The 11,624-nt window shown below is 37.4% G+C and overlaps 1 protein-coding gene across 2 annotated transcripts in view; it reads left to right on the top strand.

The window, feature by feature from the left end:
- Window positions 1–373: 373 nt before the first annotated feature.
- LOC127538946 (uncharacterized) overlaps window positions 374–11,624 on the top strand; it is a 19,729-nt gene continuing 8,478 nt past the window's right edge. For both annotated transcript variants that reach the window (XM_051962835.1, XM_051962828.1), the window contains exon 1: window positions 374–5,593. In XM_051962835.1, the coding sequence (XP_051818795.1) occupies window positions 4,196–5,155 (960 nt within the window). In that variant the 5' untranslated portion in view covers window positions 374–4,195 and the 3' untranslated portion in view covers window positions 5,156–5,593. The remainder of the gene's footprint in view (window positions 5,594–11,624) is intronic.

The raw sequence follows: 11,624 nt of genomic DNA, 5'->3' as shown, positions 1-11,624 counted from the left end.
TTGTAAAAATTGTTGGGAAAGCTGGAGAACAGCCTGGCAGAAATTGGGCATAGACCAATGTCTTATACCACAATGAGATTTAAAAAAGATAAGTTTGAAAAATGCTCCAAGAAAATTTGAAGAATATGGAATATATTAGCTATCAGACTTATGAATAGGTAAACAATTTATGAATAAACAAGAGATAGAATTGTGAAGTATAAAATGGATAATTATTATTACATTAAATTAAAATGCTTTTGTACAAATAAAACTAATGTAGCCAAGATCAAAAGAAAAATGTTTGTATTTTCTCAGATAAAGGTCTAAATATCTCAAAATATGTAAAGAACTTTGACAAATCTATTAGAAGTCATTTTTCAAATGACAAATGTTCAAATGGACAGGCAGTTTTCTGATGAAGAAATCAACAATTTAATCATATAAAAATGCTCTAAATTATTTATTGGAGAAGTACAAATTAATAATACTACATCTTCAATGTAATAAATATTTATTAAGAGCCTACTACATGCCAGATCCTGTGCTAAGTACTAGGGAATTTAAAAAAAATAGGCAAAGTACAATTCCTGCACTAGAGCCATGAGAATATGAGGAGAAAGGGGAGTATCTTGAAAAGATATTGCAAGGGCAAATCGACAGTCCTTGGGAACAGATTATATATGGTTTGTGGGGGTGTGGCAGTGAGGGGAGGCTGAGAGAAGAGATAGTGAGTTAAAGATGACTCCAAATGTTATGCCTGAGGTACTAGAAAGATGTCATTACCCTTTACAGAAATGAGTAAGGAGAGTTTCCTTTTGTTGAGTTTAAGTCATCTGAAAGGAAGCAGAAAATCTGAATTTAGAAGTTAGCAGAAGTTGAGGCAGGATTGGTACATATGAAAATTGTCATCAAAGAAATGGTAACTAAGTCTCTGGGAGCTGCTGGAGGAGAGATGGAGGGAGAAAGGGAGAAAAAAATCCAGGAGAAATTTGTCAGACATCTATAGTTAAAGGGTATGATCTGGATGAGGATCCAGCAAGAGACTGAGAAGGAACAGTCAGATAGATAAGAAGAGAACCGGGGAGAGTGTTGTCCTAAAAACCTAAAGAGAAGGGAATATCAAGGAGAAGATGACTAACAGTGTCAAAAGGTGCTGAGGTCAAGGAATATTGAGGACTGAAAAAAGACCTTTGGATTTGGCAACTAAGAGACTACTGGATATTTTTGAGAGAGTAGTTTCCTTGGAATGATAAGGTTGGAAACTGGATTGTTTAAGAAGTTAAGAAGGGGGGAAAGAAGGATAGAATTTTAAAGTCAAAACTTTTTTTAATGTTTAAAATTTGTTTTAACATGTATCACTGGAGAAAGTAAAATATTATGTCAAAAAAAACTCTTAAAAAAGAAATGAACAGAATAAAATTTATCCCTTTAGCCAAAACCCAAAAAGTTAAAAAACAATGAAAGTTAAGAGCAAATGGTGGCACTTGTCTTATGTAGCAATTCTAAAGAGTTTAGTCCCAGAAGGCCAAAGAGATATAGCACAATAGCAGGAATGAGAAGTTTGAGTAAAGGTTCTCTCAAGATGGGAAAGAGAAAAATAAGTGATAGAGAGGGAACAATCTGTTGGAGGAAACAGGATGAAATGGGGTGAAAGGTATTTGCTTGAATAAGTAGAAGAGTTAGCTTGGTAAGGAATAAGGCTAGCTCATCTCTTGAGACAGGGGTGAAGGAGGAGAGAGTGGCAGAAGGAATATGAATAACAGGAAATGAGGAAGAAAGACAAAGGGGGAGTTCAAGGCAAATAGCCTCAATTTTGTGTGTGTGTGAAAAAAAATGAGGCAAGGTTGAAAAGATGAGAGGAAGGTAGTAGTAAGGCAGGTTTGAGTTGCTGACATTAAAGAGGAAGCTTATACCCAACTCAAACAACTATATAGTTCTTCTACTTCCTTTTGAGGTTTGGTGAATTGACAAGAAAGATATTTCAATATTCTCTTCCTACCTCCCAACATACGAAGGATCTCCTAAACATAGTCACTGCATATTTAGCACAGAGTTGTAGAGAAGCTTGGCTGGAGGAACAGTGATTTATTTCAACTGTTTATTTCCCTATTGCCACTGGATTAAATCCTCTTGTTTAGGATTAAATACAAACTTCTCTACTTGGCATTTAAAACCCTTTGGAATCTGGCTCCTATTAGCTTTGTTGTACATTAACTTTCACTTCAAGATTGTAGTCAAATTCACCCAATTGCTATTCCCTTTACGCGACATCATATCTTCCAGCTATAGGTGTTGGGAAAAAGTATTCAAAAGAAAAATCAGCTGTACTTCTTTTAATCATTTTCCCTTCTGCATCAAGACAGGAGTGAGGAAGCCACCCTGCCCCCAATCTGGAAAATCTGAGTAAAAAAAAAATTCCCTTCCTTTGTACTTGAGAATTCTGAATTATTATGGCATTAAAAAAATAAAATGTTGACACTATAGAATACTATACATACATTTTATGCATTTCTGAATTTCTAAAATTTTTCTGTTTCTGTTTTGGTCTTTTGAGTCTGTAGCAAAACTCTAAATATTCCTATTTAATTTCTAACCGGCACTATTATCTAAATTCTAGATGGGAAAGTAACAATGTTGAAAGGAAGTATCCTTTATATATGTGTGCATATATTTATATATATGTGTGTATATATTTTTATATATGTGCATATATATTATATGTGCATATATATTTTTTATTTAAAATTTTGTTATATTTTGAACTTCAAGTTGTCATCCTTCTTCCCAGCCCCTAAAGAAGGTCAACATTTTATACAGACATATATGGAACCATATTTCCATATGTCAGCTCTTTCTCTGGAGGTGGATAGCCATTTTCTTTCCTAAATCCTTGTTCGCGCTGAATTAAACAAATGGAGCAAAACTTAGGATCTTTAGCCGGAGCAAGGAAATTGCAATTGGGGTTCCACTCAGTAACAAGTGCGGATGCTGGGTTCTTAAAAAGTATCAGGGCAGAAGGTAAGAGGCTTCAGGGGCAGAGAATTGGGACAATCCAAAATTTCACAAAGTAAAGTCTGCAGAGAAAGTAAGGGAACAGCATTGCCGTTACTAAATACCACCTTCTCTAGGTTTTTTAAATTCACTTGCATTATTTCGTGCAATGTTTTTTTTTTTTTTCCCTAAAAACCAATCTGCTCAATTATCTCTTACAGTACAATAGAATTCCATCACAACTTATTTAACCATTTCTTAATTAATGAGCATCTCCCCCCTCACTTGAAAGTCTCCTTCTCCTCCTAAAGAGAACTGCTTATAAATATTTTGAAACATAGAGGTTCTTTTCTTTCCCTCCCCTCCTCTTCACCCTCCCCCTCCCCCCCGGTCATCTTGAGAACGAGACTTAATAATGATATTGCTGGGTCAAAAAACCCACACAATTGTATAATTCTTTGGCCTTAATTCAAAATTGCTTTCAAAATGGTTAGCTCAGTTCACAATTACACCAACACTGTATTAGTGGTCCATTTTTTTTTTTTCCCACCTCTCCTTCAACATGTGTCATTTCCCCCTTCTATCACTTTAATCAATCTAGCCAGACTCCTTAATTCCCTTCAAAACTCAAACTAAAAGTCAATTTCCTCTTACAAGAAGCCCTGGCTCTATCACCCTCCTGAGCTAATAGTGCTTCCAATCCTCCAAAATTGTCTCATTCCTCCTCTTTCCCCCCAGGTCCAAACTTCGGACCTTCTTTCAAGTTTATGAGGAAAGTTGTCCGTGCGACGCTTGAAAAAAACAAACAAACAAAAACAGTTCTAAGTACCACAGCAGGAATTCTTTTTTTTAAAGGCAGTTGCCTTTTAAATTATCAGATTTTCCCAAGACAAAATTTGCCTCTCTAAAACCAAACTCCCACCCATTTTTCTCTAGTTCGGTCCTCTGAGGAAAATAGCCGAATAGCTCTAATCCCTTTTCCACAGGACGGCCTTTCAAAATACTTGAAGACAGGAGTTAATTCTTCTTTCTTCTTCTCCTCTTCCTAGTCTCTTTTCAGTTCCTTTTACCGATTTTCGATCTTCGCACGACAGTCACCCGTTCTGTACCCCACTCCCCTCGCTCAAGACGCTGATCCGCTTGCCAAAGCCCTTTGTCACTGCGTGGCGTGCAGAACCGAACTCTGCGGTCCAGATGTGCTCTGAAAGCTCTCTGGAGAGAGATGCAGGGGGACGCGCCCCTAAGACCCGGCCTCAAGACTCTTTCCCTCCGGGCTGATTTAAACTCTGGAAACTGGACACACGCCCAACCTCTCCAGCTCGCTGTCCCCGCCTCTTTATCTGAAGCATACCCTCAGGGCGTTGCCATGGGGACGGGAAGGCCTTACCTGAGTCCAGGTAGGCGGCGCCTCCAGCCCCGGAGCCCCCGAGTCTCTGCTGCGAATTCTAGCTCCGAGGCTGTGGCCACTGCAGAAGCTACGGAAGCCGTGGAAGGTGCAGCGGCTGCCTCCACTGCAGTTGCCGCGAAGGCTGCAAAGGCCTCCGAGACTGCAAAAACCTCGGAGGTTGTATTCTTGCAGACCTCTGGCCCCATGCCCGCCCGGACCAGTATCTTCCCCGGACACATCGTCGTATCCGAGCATTGTACCGCGTGGCACCTGGGACTGGGCCGCTGCACTTTCGCCTTCTGGCTGGCTGTGAGTTTTGACTTGGTGGGGCTGGCGGTACTGATAACGGGAGTCTTCTCCGAGGTCTTTTTTTACGACTTGCTGCTGTATGCGGGTTCCATCATCATTTTCCTCAGTCTCATTTGGTGGGTCTTCTGGTATACTGGCAATGTTGAGGCGCCGCCGGACCACTCCCTCTTGCCCAGCAAACGGCTCCAACTGAGGTCTTCCAGCTACCTCCAAACCCTTAGAGAGAGCATTAGCCAACGCTTAACGCTGTCTAGGCAGGGGAAAACCAAGAGGACTAAAAACAAATTCCCCCTGCAGTTAAGCATGAAGACGATAAATATTTCTCGGCCAGGAACCCTGCAAAGAGGAAACCCAAAAGACCCCCAGTCAGAGAGACCCCGACTAAAAAACTCCCCATTAGAAAACTTCCATCCTGAAATCTCCTCCCCAGAAACCCTCCAATCAGAGAGCTCTCAAAAAGTCGTCAACCAGAAAACCCTCAACTGAAAGACGTCCTCCAGCCAGAAAACTCCCTTCCGGAAAATTCCCAGCCAGAAAATTCTCTATGGATAAAACAGAAGCCTGTGCTCATTACCAAGAAATCTTCTTTCCCAGACTTGAAGGAACTCCCCATGGAAAAGCTGCAAGATTCTGAAACTTTCCAACTCTAGCCCAAATTCTGAGCCTCAATCTCTTGCTACTTTTTCTTTATCCTTTAGCAGGAAATCCAATACCAGCCATATGTCTAAAATAAACCATAATCAGTTTGAGCCTTCTAATATTTAACTTCCTCTTCCAAGCCACGGAGTTGTCCCTTCTACTATCCACACCATCATACTACCAACTAGCAGCAAGAGATAACCTCAATTAGGAAAAACAAACAAAATCACTTTCGAGTAGCTCGTCCTGCTGCTTCCATTTGAACTTTTTCTCCGTCTTCTCCAAGTGAGTACTTTTAGAAGAATATTAAAGTACATTATTCCTTAATTGTTTCAAAATTTGTGGTCTTTTGAGATTTCAAAAATGTCAGGCTTTATTACTGAAGCCAATTATTTTGTTAAGGGGGAAAAAAACCTTTTTTTGGGGGGGGGCTGAGGGATCTAGATACTGACTGAATTAATTCAACAGGCATATTGCGCATAATGACATATAGTGACTTTTTAGTTAATCCTGTGGATAGATTTATTGAAATTTTTGTCCAGTCCACTAAATCATGAAAGTAATACCTAAGCTTTTTGTAAAAAGAAAATATTTAATTATATTACTCTAGGTTTCACAAGTTTGGATTTGAACCCATATCCTTAAGAAAGCAAGATGTTAATTAATCAACAAGCATCTGTTAAGAAACTATTTTATAGTAGACTTTCTAGGCAAAAACGACAAAAAGGAAAGTTCTTGACCTCGACCGATTTACTTTCTTTGAGGAAAATAACATTCACATATGAATAAATTCAAACTAATTTGAAGGGTTCAAGTACTACCAAATCAGGAGGGCAATGAAGAAGGGTTTTTTTTTTTGTTTGTTTTTTGTTTTTTTTCCCCTAAGAGAAAATTAGTTTTAGAGCTCAGGGTTTTTTTTTGGTTGTTGTTGTTTGTTTTTTGTTGTTGAGGCAATTGGGGTTAAATGACTAGCCCAGGGTCACACAGCTAGGACGTGTTAAGTGGTAAGTGTTTGAGGTCACATTTGAACTCAGGTCCTCCTGACTTCAGAGCTGGTGCTCTATCTACTGTGCCACCATGCTGCCCCTGGAGCTGAGTTTTAAATGAAATTAGGGAGTCCGTAAAAGAATTCCTTCCTCAACAGCATCTGTAGATGGAAGATTTGATGTCCTGAAAGGGGAACAGCAAGTAGGTAACTTTGGAATAAATGAAAATCAATAATATAATAAATAATAATCTATTATAAGCTCATATATAAGAATATATAATGTATTATGGATATAATAAACAATAATAATACCATAAAGCTAATAGGAATTTAAAATGCCAAGCAGAGACTGTATTTCATCCTAGTGGCAATAGGGATGTCCCTGGAACTTTTCATGCTGAGGAGTGGATGCATCTGTGCCTTTTTGTCAGCTGGATAGAACACTGATTAAAGAAGGGAAAGACTTGAGGCCAATTACTAATACTTTGATTAGGGAGAAGGAGGTCCAAAACTGTGGTTTTACTGTGTAGGGAACTCTCGGGGAGGAAGCCCCTTCCTATCAAAAGAGATTGGTAGCTCCTGAAATTTTTAGTCTTAAAGAGTTGGTTGGTCAAGTGACTTACCCAGCATCACACAGCTAGTTATTTGTCAGTCTTCCTGATTCTGGCTGGCCTTCTAAAATGATTAGAATATGTTGTACTACATTAAAGCAGTTAGGTGGCAAGTGGATAAAGTACTGGGCCTACAGTCAGTTTTCCTGAATTCAAATCTGGCCTCACATACTTAGTAGCTGCATGATGCTGGGCAACCACTTACCCTTTTTTGCCTCATTTTCCTTATCTATGAAATGAGCTGGAAAAGGAAATGACAAATCATTCTAGTATCTTTGCCAAGAAAATCCAAGTGGGATCATGGAGAGTTTGACATGACTGAATAATAACATTAGATGAGCCATTTATAATTCTCTTCCCTGTTTAGAATCTATTAAATGGATTTATAATGAGCCAGACCTTTTCCAAAGTCCTACTTGATTGCTTCATTTGGGTATGGACGTCATCCTGCATTCTCAAAATCCCTGCCATCAAATAGAAACTCCAAAAGGTTTCACAAGCTTTAAGTATGATATTTATTTTTTGTCAGGCAACTACCTGGCACAGAAGGTCTAGAGTCTAACTTGAGTTCAAATTCCCATCAGACACCAGGTGTGTACCACTGGAAAAGTCACTTAATCTCAGATTCCTCTTCTGTAAAACAGAAATAATAACTGCACCTATTTTCTAGGGTTGTGGTAAGGTGAGATAATATAAAATGCTTAACATGATGTCTGGTGCTTAGTTAGTTATATTACTGAACTCAGTTTGGAGAGGCCTGTTAATTTTGAGTAATGAATTTTTTGGCCATGGCAACTATATAACACTAAATCACTTAAGTTTTCATTTTTTAATTTTTATGTTTTGTTTTTTGCTGAGGCAGTTGGGGTTAAGTAACTTGTCCAGGATTACACAGCTAGGAAGTATTAAGTGTCTAAGGTTAGATTTGAACTCAGGTTCTCCTGACTCCAGGGCTGGTGTTCTATTCACTGTACCATCTAGCTGCCCCATCACTGAAGTTTTCAATCTGCATCAGAGAAGGTAGTAAGCGCACCAATGAAATAATAGGCCTTTGAAGTATTATGAGTAAAACTTGTAGCAAGGATTTAGCATCCCATTTAATTCTACTTCTTGGCATGAATATTAGAAAAGGTGAAAGGAAATACAAAGAGATTAGAACCTGTACTTGTTCATAGCAAAAATATCCTTTTCTCATTTTGATGTATGATTTGCTTGTGGAACTTTCTTTTGCATCATTTAAATTTCTGTTTCCCAGCCTTTTCTCTCCTCATTTGACCCAGACTGGGTTACTTTGGGAACTGAATAGAGCTTTTGTGAAGTTACACTTGTTTTGAATTCAATCTATAGCCCAAGAAGTTCTGATTTATTTCTCTTATGGTGATTTAAAGCTGAGAGTTTAAAAAAATTCTGAATGTAATCAACATCAATATAAATGGTCACTGACATATGTATAGTAGAATAGGAAAAGAGGATTTTACATGAAACTGTAAATTTCTATTATGTAAAGCTTGCTTTTCCTTTTAAATGAATAATTCACTTGTAACTTTTCAAAGCTGTCCTCTTTATCTTTGTTTTCTTCTGGTCTGTTTTCTGTTAAATTCTATACATTAAAAAATTTTTTAATTACCCTCTTTTTAAAAATTTCTCTCTCTCTCTCTCTCTCTTTCTCTCTCTCTCTCTCTCTCCCTCTCTCCCTCTCTCTCGCTCTCGCTCTCTTTCTCACTCTCGTTCTCTCTCCCTTCCTTCCTCCCTCCCTTCTCTTTCCCCCTCCCTCCTGTATTTTGTCCACTAAGGGAAGGAGGTGATTACTAAAATCTCATAAAACAAATCTCTACATTCTGATTCCATACCATTCTGCACCTTGATTCCAAATCATTTGTATTTAAAGCAAAAGATGCAGTTGAATATTGAACAAAATCTAAAAACTTGATTTCTCTCACAGCATTTCTTGTTTTTACCATAATCTACTCCAAGAAAATATTGCCTCCCGTCCCTCCATTTTCATATTCTGTAGATGATAAAGCAAGAAAGTTATTTTATTTTGTTGCAGTATGGATAGAGTGATTTGAAAACAAAAGGTAGAAGGAAAGAAAACCCACTTTTGTTTAAAACCAAACAAAAGTCTCAGGAATATTTTACTGCAACAGATCAAATCTGTGTTTAAGGAGATATTTATGCTATCATAACAATCTTTATACAGTTTGTGAAACAGATAAAAGATTAAGTTAATCAGAAAGAAACTTGTAGTTAAAATTTGAAATTGTGTAATATTTAGTGTGTAAAAAAATTTCATTAACTATCTCCATTGAGTTTTTAAGAAAGAAAAAGAAAAGCCTGAATCACAGTTAAAGTTTCAAGAACCACCAAGATTACATGTAATTTTAAATGGCAATAGATTTGTTGACATCAGTATATTGGCTTTGAATTAAAAAGTTGTGAGGTTTTTTGTTTGTTTTTTTTTTTTGTTTGTTTTTTTAACAGAATATATCAGAAATTGTGTAAAACCAAGTTGTTCAGTCCAACCCAATTGAAATATATAGCATGAATTCAGATCATGAGGTCACTTCACTAGCTCCATAGGACTTAACTATAGGTCAGTCACTAAAGTCACCCCACCAATCCTACACAGCTTTGAAACAGCTTGCCTTTGAATACTTCTAGGGATTTTCATGCATTATTTTCTTGTTTAGTGTTCGTGCTCTCTCTTCTCTCTATTTCCATATTCTACAACTTCCCTATCACTTAAAAAACTTATCTATCTTTTATATTGAGGGAATTGAGGGGATTTGAACAAAAAGTAGTTTATTGTAGGAATTGAATAAACCACACTGACTCCAAATCTTGTGACTCAATTCTGGAGCTAGCTTAGTTTCTATTCAAGTATGTGTCTAGTTATTGTGAGAATTATTGTATTGTTTAAATTTAGTCTTTCATAGTTAGGAAACTGATCACTTCTCCCTACTGCCTAGAGACCCTTAATCAAGCACCTAGGTTATGATCCAAAGATTGATAGGAGTTTTCTCACAATTGTATATTTTAGGCAACCCACATGGTTGGGTTTTTGGAGGAAATCTGGATTGAGTGATTTGCCCAAGGACACAAAGCTAGTGTCTGAGGCTAGATTTAAATTCAAATCCTCCTGACTCTAGGGTCCATAACTATCTACTGGGCCTCCTAATTGCCCCACATATGTCTTATCTTAAAACTATCCCCATACTAATCAATCAGTTATTATTTCCATGTTCCTTTGATTGTTTATACAAACTTTGGAAAGTAAAACACCTCCATTTCCTAATTCAGAAATTTACAACTATTTACTCTCCCCCTCTCAATTTGGAAAGTCCCTAATCTTTCAATCCAATTAGAAATCAGAGTACCTAAAGTGTATTTTTCCATTTAATTAATTGGCCTTATTTCATTCATTCTTTTCAAAGTATAAAAGTCTGTCTCCCCTGGTATTTGGGATCTAGGCCTAAACTGAGGAGTTCTGCTTCTGATTTGTTGAGTAATTGGCCTAATAAATCAATATATTTAGAAGATCAAATCTTTATTTCCCAGCCATTTTCTCTTTTTCCAGCCATAATTTTTGTTGAGTTTTGCTAGGTCATCAGGACCCAACCCTTCACTAACAGCTTTCCAGGAAAATTCCCTAGAAATGTCTGCTTAATCTTTCACTGAGGGACTTTTTTGAGGAAGATTACCTCTGGAATAGTACTCCCATTATTAATCCCTTTCTTCTTTGAAGCTCAGGTGAAATTTAAAATTTGGTTTTGGGTTTTGTATTTTTTGGTTTTGTTTTATTTTGAGAATTAGTCTGGGTCCATTCCGAGGATTATGGAAATGTAGGTTTGGATTAAATGTTCCCAGAAGATTTGCTTTTAAGATGTTTGGATCTAGTTTTCCAATGGATTTTTAGTGAGTTTTTCCTGGAAAATTTTATTTGGAGGAGGGGGGAAGTAAGAAGAAAGAGAGAAAAATTTGGAATTCAAAATCTTACAGGTATGAATGTTGAAAACTATCTTTACATGTATTTTGAAAAATGAAAATTTTTTTAGAGTTTATTACTTTTTTATTAATAATGAGTGAGATGAAGTACTCTCAGGGTTAAAAAGATGTTTATGCTAGGAAAGTAGCTCTCATTCTAAAGAGCCCAGAAAACCATACATTCTCTAGTCAAAACTAAAAAGTTATCTAAACATCCAGACTAGAAGGAAAGAGGATTGTCGCCTTACCATCTGATGAGACATGTTATGAAAAATATTATTATTTTTTGCTTTTGTGTTGGGGTAGATTTCCATGAATAGATGTACCTCACAGCAGATGGACTAAAGGGGAAGAAGGGAGGGGGGGGGGATTTGTGGTTAAGGTCTATATAATCTGTTTTGCTGAATGTAATGTCCTGGCTAGCTTATTGAAGGTCCTCCCAATGGGTCTTGGTTTCAGCAGAATAATCACCACAAAAATAGTCAGGGATAAAATCCAAAGTCTTTATTGTCTCCTTCAGTCTCCCAGTCTGTGGTAGCAGTCTCAGCCAATCAGCCAGTCAGTAGTCTGCACATCCAAATGTAATGTCCCGCTTTTTAGAGTCCCCACACTGGGGTAGATTAAAATATAATGTCCAGACTAGCTCTCTGGAGGATCTCGGGACCAGCCTGAATCCTTGGTCTTTTAGTGGAGAAGTGGGTTTTTTTTGTTTTTTGTTTTTTATTTTATAATA

Source organism: Antechinus flavipes, chromosome 1, assembly GCF_016432865.1.
Source record: "Antechinus flavipes isolate AdamAnt ecotype Samford, QLD, Australia chromosome 1, AdamAnt_v2, whole genome shotgun sequence".
In the NCBI taxonomy this organism is placed as follows: Eukaryota; Metazoa; Chordata; class Mammalia; order Dasyuromorphia; family Dasyuridae; genus Antechinus; species Antechinus flavipes.
The sequence above is the reverse complement of the archived record's forward strand: the minus strand, read 5'-3'. Positions and strand labels throughout refer to the sequence as shown.